At 45.2% G+C, this 15,449-nt stretch overlaps 1 protein-coding gene across 3 annotated transcripts; it reads left to right on the top strand.

Moving 5' to 3' along the window:
* Window positions 1–1,171: 1,171 nt before the first annotated feature.
* MEIOC (meiosis specific with coiled-coil domain) lies at window positions 1,172–15,398 on the top strand. Of its 3 annotated transcripts, none has more exons than XM_057416619.1 (9): window positions 1,179–1,308; window positions 2,520–2,626; window positions 2,731–2,856; window positions 3,400–3,557; window positions 3,688–3,792; window positions 5,279–7,133; window positions 8,773–8,907; window positions 12,676–12,856; window positions 15,160–15,398. In XM_057416619.1, exons 2-9 carry the CDS (start codon window positions 2,609–2,611, stop codon window positions 15,381–15,383), a joined length of 2,802 nt encoding a protein of 933 aa, XP_057272602.1. In that variant the 5' UTR covers window positions 1,179–1,308; window positions 2,520–2,608; the 3' UTR covers window positions 15,384–15,398. The 3 variants fall into 3 exon arrangements, with proteins under 3 accessions (XP_057272604.1, XP_057272602.1, XP_057272603.1); XM_057416620.1 differs by having other exon boundaries at window positions 1,203–1,308; window positions 2,553–2,626; XM_057416621.1 differs by lacking the exon at window positions 2,520–2,626 and having other exon boundaries at window positions 1,172–1,308.
* Window positions 15,399–15,449: the final 51 nt, after the last annotated feature.

Raw genomic sequence — 15,449 nt, 5'->3', positions numbered from 1 at the left:
CTTGTTCTCCTGGTGACAGGGCTGCATCTCAGAGAGCTTTGGGCACAAAGCTCAAACCTACAGCCAGCCCCAGAGCTCAGCCCTGCATCCAGTCCTTCACTGGGAGTAGGAATGAGGGATGAGAGTGGGGAAGGGCTTCACTATTGAACCCACCTATGGTCTGGAGTGAAACCTCCAGCTCCCAGCAGACACAACATTGCCTGCAAGCTGGCCCCACACCACAGGTGGGTTTGGGAAGGCAGGTTGGGCAGGAATCATGCCTTCACTCTCTCCACTAACCTCCGTGTGAACCCACTGGATTGCAGCTGCTGAAAGGAGCAGGGAGGCTGGAGGATAACTGGAAAATGGATCACAATTCCTAACAAACTGTATGAAGTTAACCCTGTACTGCCTGGATCAACCCAAACAGAGGTGGCAGCCAAAATTATGTCTGTAAATTCCATAAACAGCTTGGGAAGCATCAAGTAAAACATCTCAAGAAGTGAAAACAGTGGTTGGGTTTCAGGGCTTCTGGGTTTTCCTTGGTCCTTTTTTCAGTGAAAACCGCGGTATTCATAAAACGAGTGTCCAAACCAGCAGCAGCGGTGAAAGCACAAAGCAGGGCTGGCAGGGTCGTCCTCCTCCCTCTGCCGTCCGCTTCCCTGCGGCTCCCCCTTCAGCCCGGCAGCCCCAAGCTCCGGGGCTCCCCCCGCTGCTGACCCCCGCACGGTCTCGGCCCACCGCGACCGGAACCGCAGGGCGGGTGGCAGCGGGACCCCGGGCAGGCCCGGGACAGGAGCTAAGGGCAGCCCCGCTAGACGGGCCCGGGACTCCTTTGGCTCGGTCCCGACGCAGCAGCCGGGCCGGTGCCAGCCCCGCGGCGGCTGCCGGGGGGTACGGGGGGTGCCGGGGGGTGCCGGGACGCAGAGCTCGGGGCGAGGTTTGGGGTAGGGGGGAGGCACTGTCTCCGGGTGACCAAGGCCCCCGCGGCCCCCCATTGGCGGGAGGGACGGGCGAGTTGATTTGTTATTGGCCAAGCGTTATCGGAGAAGGGCCAATAGGAATAAAGCTCTGTTGCCGTGAGAGCGGTGTGTGGCAACCGCGTGAAGAACACAGAGGGTCATGCGGCGCGGTGAGGCGTGACGGAGTGAAGCGGCTCCTGATTGGTTAAGCCGCTCAGAGGTTAGCCAATCCCATTGGAGAGCGCGGGGCGGGGTGGCGGTTGGCCGGGCGCGAGGCAAACGGCCGCCCGTCGCCTCAGGCGGCCCGCCATGGCCGCGAGCTGCCGGTAGCCGCTGCAGCCGCTGTCCCGGGGGGTCGCCCATGGAGGTGAGGGGCGAGACATGGGCCGCGGGCCGGGGAGAGGCTGGGCTGTGCGGCTCTTGCTGTCAGAAACCCAGCGGGCACGGTTAGAGCCGGGCCGGGGCGCGGGTGACCCAGCGGGGCTGAGGGAGGCTTCCCTCACTGCGCCGCCGCCGTGTGTCCGCCGCCGCGACCGGGCTCGGTGCCGCGGTGCTCTCCTCTGTGGGGCGGCCCGGGCCTGCCTGTGGTGAGGGGTGCTGTGAAATAGCTCGGAAGTGTCGGGAATGTAATTCCCAGTGGCCTGAAAGGCTTCCTTGGGGGGGAAAGGAGTGTGAAGGGTTTGGTGGGTTTGGGGGTGTCACGAATCCAGACCAGCTCACTGTGCTGTGTGTTCCCTCATACCCTGACATCACAAATCGTGTGGGTGCCAGGTGTCCTTACTGAACAACGAGAAAATGTGGCACAGTGAGCGTAGTTCTGACTTTGAGTGTTCGCATACGTGTAAAACGTGGCTGAAAACAACTCTGAGTGCATCCGAGTGACTGCAGCGTAGATGAGAAGGAAGATCAGTGCTGTAGAGCTACATTAGGTGTAAAGTGTGTTTTCATCCTCAGCTGTGGAAGAGCATCTTTTTTAGGGCCAAGTGCTTATTCAGAATACTTTCGGAACACTAGTCCTATGAAACTTGAACCTTTTCTGGCTTTATTAAGCATTTTCAGTGAGCTGCTATGGTAATATTTAAAGTATTATACAAATCACTTTTTTATCTGGGAGCTAAAGGATTTGTTGGCCAGTCAGTTTTATTTTAGCTTTAAATTTTCTTCATGCACCTCACCTTGTGAAGGAGGGAAGAAAAGGCACCTAGCTTCTGTTCTGTGTTCATTCCTTGCTCCCACTGGTGATGGAGAGAGGGGTGGTTCTTAGGTGGAAGTTGGTTCTCCCATGGTTGCAGAACAGGGCAGATTTCCACTGTAGCTCCTGGTATGTGTGGTACAGCAAAAATCTAGCTCCTGAAGTCTGAAAATGCGCATCCAGGGTGGAATCAGCACAGCAATGAAAGGACAAGAGGTGTCTGGTGATGCACAGAATGGCTCCTCTGCTGTTGCTGGTGAAAGGATGGTAATTCTGCTCCTCTGAGCTGGCTCAGGAGCCTCCCAGCACCTGAATGGTGTGAACAGCTCAGGTGTTACCAGAGGCTGGTTTCCTTCTAACCTGCACCTTTTGCCTCCAAACCCCAGGTGAATTTCCGTGGTTTGCTGGGGTATTTTAAGGGTAAATATGAAAATGTTCCAGTGTCAATATGTAGAATAGTTCCTTGAAAACTCAGATGGAGCAGAATCCACAGGTAAAGGAAAATGTTAAAGAAGCTCCTGTTGGTATAAAATCTGCAGCTCTCAGGTCTGTGCAAAATTATGTCCTCCTACCACTTCTTTTTCTTGTTTTCTATAGCCTAAAATTGCGTTCCGAGGTGGCAGTCGCTGCTGGAGTAGTGCCGAAGCTGGCGGGAGGCTGACTGATGTGTTCAGTAATGTAATGACAGGCTCTGCCTCGCAGTATGGTTGCTACAAATCACAGGTTCCATTGCTTATAAATGAATCCTTTTATATCTGTGTAAGAGTTTGTGTTGCTTGTAAACAAAATGGTCCAAAACCCATTTCTAATGCAGTTGCTCCACAAAGTAGTATATTTTATATCTTTAACATTTAACCCTGTAGAAACACCAGGATTTTTTTCACTTAAAAGCTGAGAAGGCATGTTGTATTTAAACCAAACAAGCTCCTTTTCACGTAACTGGGCAGAAAATCTTTCCTCTAGAAAAGTTATTGGCTATAGGTTTTCTGTAGTGACTGGGAGGAGGGGAAGTCTCCTGATTCCTGTCAGTGGTCATCTGCTAGAAACTGCTGCAGGCTTTTCAGGCAAGGAATTCTCACTCCTGTGTGTATATGTGTTGGTCAGCAGGCACCAGCAGGAGTTACTTGCAGCCTTGTGTCGCATTATGTGGCTAGCTTGCTCCTCGTGCTGTGGTTACTCTGAGGGTGAACTCCACATAGAATGATGAAATGATAATTTGATGTGTTTAATATTAAAATCTACACTTTTATTGTATATAAAATGCAGAATGAAGAAAATGTAGAGCTACCTCAGACGTACAGTTCTTCCCTTTCCACGTCAGAGTACTCCGTGCCTGTGGACTCTTCCCTTTTATATGTACCGTGGTCTACATATGGAGATGATACTAAGCAGCCTGCTGCTGCTCAGAGTAATGTGAAGTCCAGGTAGTCATCTTTGACAGAGTGAGAATGTGTGTGTTGATGGAGTAGCTGGATTGTTTTGGGTTTTTTTGGTTCACTTTAACTTATGGAATATTTTCAATGAAGTCATGGTTTTAATGCAATTTGTTTTCAGGATTCAGCCTGAAAGGAATGATTATGGCAGTGAAGCAGATTTATATGGCCTTGTGTCTAACATCTTGGATGAGCAAGAGAAATCGCAGCCATATTGTGCTGAGGGGTGAGTGTGTTGCCACGCAAGCACTGTTGGCATTCTTCTCCCTAAAAGCTACCCTCACTGATCTCAGTCTGTGCTCTCTTAGTCATCTTTGCATCTGCTGTTGGCAAGTCCTCATGCTCATCAAGGTTTCCTTTCTTTGCTCATAATCTTCCAATATTTCTCTTGGGATACTTGAAAGCTTTTCTCTAGGTACTCAAATTACGTGGTAACTTCTGGCTTTCTGGTATTTACGGAACTTTTTAATTGACATTTTTAAAGTAAGTCCTTCATAAGCATCGTGGAAATGCTTATTCAAATAAATCTCCTGAAATATATGCCTTGGCCTACTTATTTTAATATTTTTTTAGATCAAGATTGAATCCAGATTTTAGGTTTCTTTCTTAATTCATTTCAATTCACAGAAGGAATACACAAAACACAAAATCCTATTCTTTGATGCCTCCCTGAGCTGGCAGGAGAGAAGAATTCCATGCATGCAAAATGAATGTTTCTTGATGTTAGTGCTACATAAACAATATTTACATACCTAAATGTCAGGTTTATTATGCCTGCATTCTAACACCAGAAGAAACTATTAGATAGTCACAATTACTTGTCACAGAAGAATTCAGCTCCAGCATCCCTGAGATAATTGGAGGGCTCACTCTCTTGCTTGAATCTGAGTGTTCTAGGTGTAAGAGGCAAGAAACCCAGTTCTTAAGCCAGACACCACTCCTCCTTTCTGTCCTCCCAGACAATTCAAATGACTTCTGTACATGTGCTGAGTTCTGTAACTGGAGTGAGGGAAAACAGAGTCAGTCTTGCTCGAGTGCTTTATAAATCCCTTTGCTTCAGACAGTTAAGGTTGGATTTCTGTTTCCAGTACTGCCAGGTTTGGCAGTGACTGCAATGACTTCCAGGCACAATTGCATTTTTTCCTTAAGCTGTTTACAGTTTTCCTGGACAGTGACTGATTGTCTTGTGTTAATGATGGTAATTAGGGGAAGGAAAGGAAATGTGTTTATCCTTGATGTACCTGCAGGAAGCAGTGTAAGGCAGTGTAAGCCACAGGCAAGTCTGGAGCAATAAGATGATACAGAGAAGCATTTTATCTGGGCTGCTAGGACACAGCTTTGAGAGGTTGTGGTAGTTTGGGAAGTACAACTATCTTGTTGCTTAACCAGGAGTATTTTGGTGGAGACAGATAATAAATCTCTTGACAGGATTTGCTGTAATTTAGTGTGTACACATCACTTGCAGCTCAAAGGCATCATACATAGCTCCTAAGTTATATGGATGGGTAGAGGGAAGGCAGAATCCTTTTTCTCATCTAGTTAAGAGTAACTCTGAACATGACAGTAGTGGATAGAAGCTGGAGTAAGATATTTTTGAATCAACTGCAAGAAAGTATTTAGGGGAGAATTGAGTTCTTAAGCCTTTTCCTGCAGTTGGAAATGGGAGAGGAGCACCACAGATAAGACTAACAATATGTTTCTTGTTTTCCAAGGAGTTGCCCTTCCAACTTGAAGTCAATATGGCCCATGAACGTAACCGGAATCGTGGACCACCATGACTTATTGCCAGAAACTAAAAGACCAGTTGTTGGAGCTGCCTCACAACAGGGGTTTTATAGTAGTGAATCTGTATCTGCTGCTGAAAAACAGTACTTGAAAAGTGGTACCCTTGTGTCACAGCAGAAGGCAGAGGAATGTTACCGTGGGTTTCCCGGCCTGGACCCTGAGGAGCAGAGTCTGTACCCTCCCAGGAGCGATCATGCCAACTGTTGCAACATGCAGACTAATGAGAACATGAAGACAACACCCTTATATCAGAACTATCCATACATAAAAAACGCCTTTATGCCCCCAGCTGGGTATTCAGAAGTAATCAAAGACTCAGGAGCTGATGCTTATCCTTACGGAAGGGAGAAGGCATGTCCCAAAGGAGCAGACACGCTGTTGCACCAAAAGCGGGCAGAAATGTTCCTTCCACAGTTTCACAGATATAATGAAAACACAGATTATAGTAGGTACCCTGAATATTCTCATGCTAGTAAAGCAAAGCCTAACAAGAGCAACAATTGTAGCTTCCAAGAAAATAAAAAGTTAGTAAATGGAACCACTGAGGCACCACCTCTGGACACAGAACCCTATACTAAGTTATTTCAAGTTAAATCAGGAACTCAGAAAAAAATAGAAGATACCATTTTAGATCAGCAAAACTTTACATTTCCCAAGGCTGCAGGACTTCTACCAGAAAAACAATTCGCAAATGAAGCTTCATTCTGCACTGATTCGGGACAAAAATTTGAATATGGACTAAAATCTTTCACAGCTTGTCCAGGGAATAGTGATTGTGCAAATGGTGTGGAAAAGCAGCAGTTTTCCAAGTCTGATCTTCAGAATTCTGGATACTGTAAATCACTTCCATTGTTACCAAACGCAGCAAACCCTTCAGCAGGGACCATTGTGAGGCCACCTTGGATGAATATTCCAACAAAAACAGCTGCTTCTGCCCCATTTCAGAATCCTTTGCTGAAACTGAATAATCATTTACCTGCTTTTCCAAAAAGTTCCGGTCAGTCTAATGATTTTTTACAGTTGCCATCTTCAAATTTCCCTTTAAATAGCAATTTATTTCACAAGTACTTTCAAGATAACCCTTCATTTCTTTCAAGTCTTGATTTTGGTTATAACACTGCAGAACGAGCTCGGTCTGCTGCTTGCATGGAGGCACTGGTTAGGAGTGGAGAAGAGAATCTCATCGAGTATTTAAGTGAAAAGAAATTCAAGCAGCCAAATGGATTCTGTGACAATTATGCAGCTCAGCAGTTTGGGATCATTGAAAACATGAACAAACACCGTTTCCAGTTGAAGCCACGGAGTGAGTGTTGCGATCTGGAAGGACAGAAACGTGCAGATGGGCTGTTGCAGAATGTGTACCAGGATTTCATGGAGTCTCAGGCACAGTTTCATCTCGGGCAGGGGAGTGGAGACAGTAAGGCCATAAATCCCCTGATGTGCCTGCAGGCTCCAAGCTTTTCCAGCAATTGCGTGATGGGTGACTTCAGACGGAATCAGCAGCTGGGCTCAGGTGCCTTCCCCTTCAGATCAGGTCGCCTCTTCGGCCATTCCATTGTCCCTCTGATGGAGTCTCCTGACTTGTTCTCCCGTGATGATTTAAAACGTTTCTACCCTTATTTTAACGATAAGGTGTATGGTGAGAGTCCTTTCTCTGGGTTTGTGCCAGCATTTGGATTTCAGAAGCAAGTTAAAAGCCGTAGTGGGCCTGCCAGCGAGCTTCATGTTAGACTGGAAGAATGTTATGAGCAGTGGAGAGCTTTGGAGAAAGAAAGAAAGAAGGTAAGAAATAAGAATTAATATGCCATATCACATGTTTGATGTTGATCTCATCCAGCTCAGTCCAGTTAGAGATCACGGGTAATTCTCACTGTTATGAGTTTAAATGTTTAATGGGACTTCAGAGTTTAAAGGCTTTGTTTCCCTGTCTATTTGGGACTGAAAACAAAAGTTTTGAAGGTCTGTAGCCTGTTTTGGGAGCATAACTAACATTGTATAGAATGTTGTACTTAAAGCAGGAATGCAGGGACTTCTTCAGTCTCAGAGTTGGGGTGTGTATGACTAACAAAGCCATGTTACACCTTGTTTGTAACACAGTAAGTACAGTGCATCTGGAAACTTTGAAAGCAAATCCAGTAGTTGTATTTTGAATTGGAATAAACTTTAATCCTTTCAAGAATTAATTGAATTTCTTAGACCCTCGCCTTTTAGTTCTTTATATGAGGAGTTCTCACCTCCTGTTTCCCTGAAGTTTTAAACCTAAGATATGTTTGAAGGGGCTCTTTTTCCCTCCCCCAGAAACTGAAGCTGAAGAAAGGGTAATACTAAAACACTTGAACTAAAGTTTCATGTAGCTGCATATGAAGCCCTACTTAGAGCAATTGCCCTTCTTGGTCATCAGGGGAAGTGCTTCATGTTACCCTTGTTGCATGTAAAAGCTGACTTATGTCCCCAGTTCAGCTCGGTTTGAATTTCAATGCCAGCTGGAGCTATGAGAGAAGCGGGAGCAAAGGCACCTGCAAATAGTGGGGCTAGGCATTTGGCTGAGGATTGCTCTGAGGAGGCTCTGTTGTGCTGGTCCACCAAAAAAACCCATCATTGTGAGGGGCTGTAACACAGGAGGGGAGTTGCCAGAGTGTTTCCTGACAAAGGCTGGCTGTTAAATATAGGAGTCAGGGAGAGTCTGACTTCAGGAGGAGAGCCTGGGGTCTAGGCTTGGGTGGGAAAGTGCAAAAGAGTTGCCACATGTGGCAGGGGGACGTGGTGGGGATGATTAGGCAGCAGCTTTATGTGGACCACCACAAAACAGTCTAAGAAATGCAATTTTAAACTCGATTCAGCTAGCTGTGTGTTGTTGCAGGTATTCCAGAGCCACAGAGCAATGGAGTGAGAGAGACTGGCATCTGAAATCTGGCAGTCAGGACTCAAAGTCATTTTCTGATGGCTAAATAAAATATGATTTCATTTTAACAATTTAACAAGGAACAAGCTTTCTGTAGCTTGACTAATATACCAAAATTAGGTTAATTGCTGACTTAACCAATTTGCTTTTAATTTTGTGGGCGAGGTCCACATCTGTATGCTCCATCTTTTCTTGCCTGGTAATTCTGACTTTCCTCCATTTTATTTAGTACAGGCTGTACAGAGTGTGAGAAGACATAGCACTTCTGAAACACCTTTTTGGGGCATCATTACTTTAGTTGAACTGCTTTCAGTAAAGCAGTTGTTCACTTGTAACAGGTGATTGTCTTACCAAATGGTTAAATCCCAAATGCCTGAATCCTCCTTAGCTACCAAAAAGGAACAGAAAATCCAACCCCTAAGGGAAGAAATTGTCTATCTGATATTTTTTTCTTGGTTCTGTAAAAAAGCACAATTACAGCTTACATTCTTAGGGAGTTATTCTTTTGTTTTCCTGCAGACTGAATCAGCTCTTGCTAAGAATTTCCAAGGGAAAAAGGTTTCCAGTGCTAACAACACTCCACTTCCAAGACTGACATCAAACCCATCAAGAGTTGATCGCTTAATTGTGGATCAGCTTCGTGAACGAGCCAGAGTGAGTTGTAGGATTCAAACTAAAAACACCTATTGAACTGATCAGACAGAACTTAAAGTACAGCATAAGATAAGTGAGATGATCAGAGCAGCTTTTCCCAAAATAGCTTTCTTCTTAAATGCTGTGCAGGGAATATTTCAGCAGTCCCTGCTAGAATACCTGCAGCTCCAGGTTCACTGCTGCTGTTGCCAGGGAACCCGCAGAGTGGCTGCAGCTCACGTTTACAGCCCTACATGCCAGGAGGTTGCAGCTTCTAGTACAGGAGCATGCATGAGATGCCACAATCCAGTCAGCTAACCAAACTGCTTGCACAGCTCTACGCTGTGCATTTTGAGCTCTTCTGTTTTGAGTAGCTCAGCAGAGAAATGGTCACCCTAGATTTGTAGACACTGTGTTACACTAGGTATTTGTGATGGAAAAAGCAGTTTAATTAATGTTTATAATACTTTGATATATATATTTGCTTGAGAGTCTTGTATTATTTTTTTTAATGCTGAATGGTTATTTGATGCAACTTCAGCCTGAATTTCTACATTACTAGTTTGCTGCTCAAGCCGAACAGCTATAACCTGTAGGGCAGACACGGCCAATGTATTTGGAGCTGTCTGCGGCTCTGTGGCCAAATGACAGTGCCAGTGCACAGTATCATGCTGCTCTGTGAGGCAGCAGCCTGCACATAATTCTGCAAGGGAGGCCGAAGGGAGGAAGCAAGCAGGAGCTGAGCTGCCAGCAAAACAGCAAGGGTCTGATCTGCCTCTTCTGAGGCTGAGAAGCCAGAGCCAGAATGCTCATGCTGCAGGAGGAGGAGACACGTGGGCTGAAAGCGCAGTCCTGGAGCCTGCCCCTGTGAGGGGATGTAGGATTCAAGGCAGCAGCTGTTGTGCTGAGGAATGCTAGTTCTTGGAGGAACCAGTACTGCTGAGCTTGGCTGCTCCCGAGCAACACTGGTAGGGGCCATGTTCCCTACCAATCTCACAGAGGTGAAATACACGGGGGAGCCCTGCCTGCTTGCTGCCTGCTGAAATCTCTTCTGTGCAATTGCTTGGCTTTGGTCGTACAGCTGAGTAGAGAGTACGGTGAAAGGCTTACTGATAGGCTTAGCGTGCACTCTTTAAACTACTGCTTCATTAACCCCAAAAAGAGCAGTGTTACAAAGTTTCCGCTTTCAGAATTCTTGCCTGTCCTTGTCCTGGTACTTTAAAACTGCATCTGAAAAAGGACTTAATCGTATCTGGCCATTTGAGGAACCAAACTTCAGGGCATAGAACCTCAAACCATTGCTGGGTAGCAAGTGAAAAGTAGTTTTAAGAATGTTCAAAAGCACAGAGAGGCAGTCAAACGTGGAGTCTAACAGCAAAACAGTTAGTGGCAGCCAAAGAGAAACTGCTAGAGGTTCAAGTGGAAGCTGAGCTGGCTGAATCTTCATAGTATGGAGCATCTAATTAAACCCTCTTGGTGGCCACACACTTACTTTGGTTTTCTCATTTGAGACTTCAACTTGCGGTTGCTTTCACTTCCAGAGCAAAGCCTAGCTGATGGAGAGGTGACAGTAGCTTCCTTCGCTATGTCATCAGTAGCTATTACAACCACTTAATAGTCAAAGAACAAGCTTTAAACCAGGATCTTATCTTTATAGATTGTATCTCATCTCTCTCATGTCTGGGGAGATGCAAATCCAAGCTCCATTGTAATTGGAGAATGTCTCACACAGTGATGGATGCTGAGTCTGGACATTCAGCTTGTCCTGTCAAAGCTCTTTTATTCTCAACTAGCAAAGGAGTTTTACCAGAGAGAGGAAATCAGAGCTTATTTCTAGTAGTGAGAGTATGTATGGGCTGGGGAGTACATTATGTAGTTCCTGTTTCAAATACAGTTTTGTGAAAACAGTCATCAGAGTTGGGCCTGAAATGTCAGTCCTTACCCCATGGTGCATGCTTGCTTCCAGACTGCAGGGTCTGTGGCTGAGAGCCTCCAGCAGTCAGCCTCAGCATCACTGGTGGCTTGATGCTTTTCCCAATGAAGGACCTGAATTACTTGGCAAGCCCCATGGCAGCCAAAAGGGATGGATCAGTTGTGCTTTTTAAGAGGAGGGCAGGTTCAGTTAATTCCTCTGAGTTGTGAGTGGAAGGAATGGTCTCTTTGGAGTGCAGGATAAACTTCTGGAAGACCTGAGAGGATGGGAAAGCAAGCATTTGAGCTTTGCTGACTGCTGTAGATTTTGCTTTTAATTGCCTGGCACTTCTCCCAGGCTTAGTATAAAGAATGTAGGCATTTAACTGTCAGTTGTGGATGCCACTGGATCAGGTTGAGGTACCTGAAAGCCTGGTCTTCAGAACCTAAGTCCTTTTGTGGCTGTGGATGTGCTAGTAAGCAAGGCTGGAAAATTATGTCAGGTTCATCTTACTTTGCTTCACTTGCTTATGCAATCCCACTGTGCCACTCCTTAAAATCTGGCTTTTTCTTCAGGAACAAATCTAGGGATTTTAAACAATCTTACCTGCTTTAGCTTCCTATCCAAGTGACTGATTCCTCAGCTGTTTGTGTGAAGTTCTCTCTGCCCTTTTATAAACTCTCAGTTTCTTTACCAATGTGAAATGTCACTTTTTGATTGTACTGGTTGTTGTTCACAGTAACTTGTTCATTTTATTCCTGCCTGTGTTTCCCCACCCCACTGGCTTTTGCCAGACCTCAGGTTGATCAGGACAGGGCTGGCAGTGGGAGCTTGCTCCTGCTGGAGCACTCTAAAGAACTTAGCAAGGAGTGGTTGCTCTGTTCTGCTGTTGTGGATGCTGTTACCAAAGTAACTGTCTTGGCCAACAGCCTGCTCTGAGGATACTTGGGGCACATTGGGCAAATTGTCCTGCTTCAAACACCTTTCTAGCCACCCTTTCTTAGGTTTCCAAGCCTCCATGCCAGTTATTTTTCTAGAGAAGTCTACTGTTGTTCTCCTGCAAGAAAACATCATGAACTTTGCTTTGCACTGTGCTCTCAGACCCTGTGTTTCTTCTTTTTTAACCTGTGGATGACCATTGCCCAAGGAACATTACAATTTGGAATTTTTAGTTATATCTCTTTCTGCAGACTAGCAACCAGGTTCCTCAGTGGTCTGTGAATCATCATTTAGGAATGGCTTATCAATGGGAAATACATAATAATGTTACTGTTTTAAGATAAACCAGTGCAGACTTTGAATTGATTAAACAAAACTGAAGTATTTCTGAATGCTGGTGCTCAATATTCTCTAAAAGAGCTCCTTCAGTGTTGGATATCCATTCTGAAAGTCAGCCAACAGATGAGGTTCCACAGCAGCTTTAGCAAATCCAAACCAAGACTGGAACAGCACAAAGAGATCATCTGGGCAAACACTGGCTGCCCTTTGTGCGATTGGTTTTCACCCAGGTAACTGCAGCAGTACTGAGAGAAGGGGGGATCACAGTGGTCTTCAGTCAGAGGAGTGCACATTGTCAACAAACCACCGTCATGTGTTTGCCTCAAAGTTGTATATATCTATTATTAACTAGTAAGCTGCATGTGCTAATATTTGGCTATTTTAGCTTTGCTGTTGTGCTGTGCACACCCAGGTATTCTACAGCTTCAGGTCTGGAGAAGAAACTAGGTAAGAATTTAAAACCACTTCAGCTGTAACTTTATGAACTGTTTTCAAAAGAAAATAATGGTTATCATTAATCTTTCTAATCCTAGCTAATTTTCTTGTAAGTCTAGATGAGTATAGTTTGAACTCCTGTAACATGTAAAAATGTTCATTAGGTTGTGACTTTACTGGGAAAAATGGAGCGCCTTCGCAGTTCTCCCCTTCATGCTAACATTTCCACTGCTCTTGATAAACATCTGGAGGTAATTCATGTAGTGCAGTCACGTAGAAAAGATGAAATTGTAAATGCTTCCAATCGACAGAGGCAAGGAGCTCCCAGATGCCAGGATGACAGAGGTATAACTATGCTTACATACTTTTATAAGGTAGCTGAAAAGTTCTACACATATTGCAAGTGTATAAAAAGTTAAGTATGAGGGTTATTTGATAAACTTGCGATTTATTTTTCAGTGTCTACAGCTTGATGGGGTTTAGATGATGGTTTTGAGAGGATGCTAAAACTGGGGTGTAGTGATCATCGAGTTAAATCAGTTTGGAGTGCATTTATTCAACTAATAAATCAGCAAGAGATGAGAAGGTAGTGGGGTTTTCTTTGTAATGCAGTTTGGGATTGGGGATGGGCATAGAATCATAGAACCACAGAATGGTTTGGGTTGGGAGGGACCTAAAGCTCATCCAGTTCCAAACCCCTACCACAGCAGGGACACTTCCCATAGACCAGGTTGCTCAAAGCTATTATGATATTCAGTTATTGCCACTTTCTTCTCCCTGTCCCTCATGTACCTGTTTGTACCCCTCTCACCCTGTCTTTATGTATGTGTAGAACTTTCTTGGTAGCTCCATCCTGAATCTTTGCAGTGAGACCAAGCTGGCCTTGCATTATAAATGCATTTCCTCTTCAAGCATGTTATGTCATAGGCAGGCATAAAATACAAATTGTACTTTCAATGGATACACAAAAATATACTCATCAGAATGTTTTTGTACAATATAGCAGGGTTTTTTTTCACCTGTTCACCATCATTCTTACTTCTCTTTACCTCAGTTGAAGATGATTTGACTTGTTTAGTAAACAGATTTAGTTTTCAGGATCTTTCAGGAGGATACAGATGTTTCATGTAATTTTCTGAGGGAAGAAAAGACCCTTTTAATGTCTCTAACCCTCTGGCACTGTATTCAGCCAAAGACTTTAAAACAACTCTTCTTTATTACTGTGGGATTTTTCCTTCTTCCCTTGTAATGACCTGAATGGCAACCACATCTCCCAGCTTTAACAGGCACATTTGTGTGAGGGTCACTTGTTTCTTAGCTTTTTCTAGGCAATCCAGATGACACCATTCCTGTGGTCAATTCCTCATTCCACAAAGCCTGGTATGGAAATTGGAATTTTGAAAATACAGGACCTGATAATCACATCTTTCCACTTTATTCTGTCCTTTATTTCTCTGGAGTTACCCTTCTAGACACTACCTTCTAAAATGCTTTGGGTGGCTGACACTTGTGTTGGAGAAGGGGCTTTTCATGGTGATTCTTCACAGTCACCTGAATTAGTTTTCTATACCACTCCTTCCAGCTGCTTTAGCAGTGTTCACTGTAGAGGAATGGGGTGGTCACTGGCAGATGAAAGGAGTGTGTCTCAGAATGGGTTTTGCAGAAGGCAGCCCAGGGAGTGAGAGCAGGATGAGCTACTGAAGAGGGATGGTGTGGTAATAAGGGTAGGTCTCTAAATTCTGCCCTTTTCTGAGGCGAACCCCCAGGAGGGCCATGCTTTCACCTGGAACTGTGACCCCAAGAACATGAGTTGAAGGTAGGTGCCAGGTTTGTGCAGTAAAAGGAAACTGCAGTCGTGCTTGCTGAGCATGAGCAGACTTTGACTTAAAGTCTCCCACTGCTTCCAAATTCCGTGGAAGCGTTTGACCATGGGGTCAAGGGCACATGTGCTTTCTGTGCAGCACAGCACCACCCAGTGTGACCCAGCTGATGGGAGCGAGTGTGCCCCTGCCCATGCAAACTCTGGCTGAAACCTCCAGTGCCTAGAAGAGGGCATTGAATTTGTTTCTTCACAGAGCCTGCAATTAAAATCAAAGCATTATCTATGCATGAAGCCATTGCTGTTGAATAAATGGACCACTGCACCACCTTAATCTTTGCTTTAAAGTGGTGGGGGTTGGCACATGTTTGCAGAACATGATCTGTAGGCTTCAGTAAAATGCTGTAAATGGGCTATTCCTTCACATGCCTAAATAATTTCTTGGGTAAGATGGGCAAAGGATCCACTATGTGGGTATGGAGGGGTTGCTGTGAAGGTTCACAATGAGCTCAGGCAGGAAGGGGTGGGCAGTGCCTTTAGTACACGTGTACATGGAACACTTTCAAAGGCAGAGCTGACCATGAGGCTTTAGGTGCTACTGAAGAGTAGGCAACAAAGCGAGTACCTAAATTCTGTAGACCTCCTTGTATGAGGGCACAAAAATCAGTGCTTTCTCAGATTCAACTCTTACAGAGAGACAGGCAAAACCAGACACTAAAAAAGGCCTGAAAGTTTTACTCTCTTTAGCAGTGCCAGCATGAATCAAACCCAAACAGTGCTTGCTGCTGTCCTGTCTGAGAAAGATTAAACTGCCATTTCCTCCTTGCAGATGTGTTTGCTCTGGCTTTGGCAATTAAAGAAATGAGTGTAGCGACACGTAAAGCCCGTACGACTCTGTGGTGTGCACTCCAGATGACCTTACCCAAATCTGCAGCTGGAAAACCGGACCTGGAGAAAACACTTCGGGAGCTGGAGCAGCCTGAGGAGAAAGCCTGTGAAAACCCAGATGGCAGCAGCATCCCGAGTCAGAGGGCTGATGTGAGCAAGCGCTAAGGAACACTGCACCCAGAAATACAGTCCACAGGGTGTACGTGTGAGAGATGCTACACTCGTTCTTTT

Source organism: Pezoporus wallicus, unplaced genomic scaffold (assembly GCF_028554395.1).
Source record: "Pezoporus wallicus isolate ANWC-B61680 ecotype Strahan unplaced genomic scaffold, APGP_CSIRO_Pwel_v1 scaffold_7850, whole genome shotgun sequence".
NCBI lineage: Eukaryota > Metazoa > Chordata > Aves > Psittaciformes > Psittacidae > Pezoporus > Pezoporus wallicus.
This window is presented reverse-complemented; position numbering and strand designations above follow the sequence as displayed.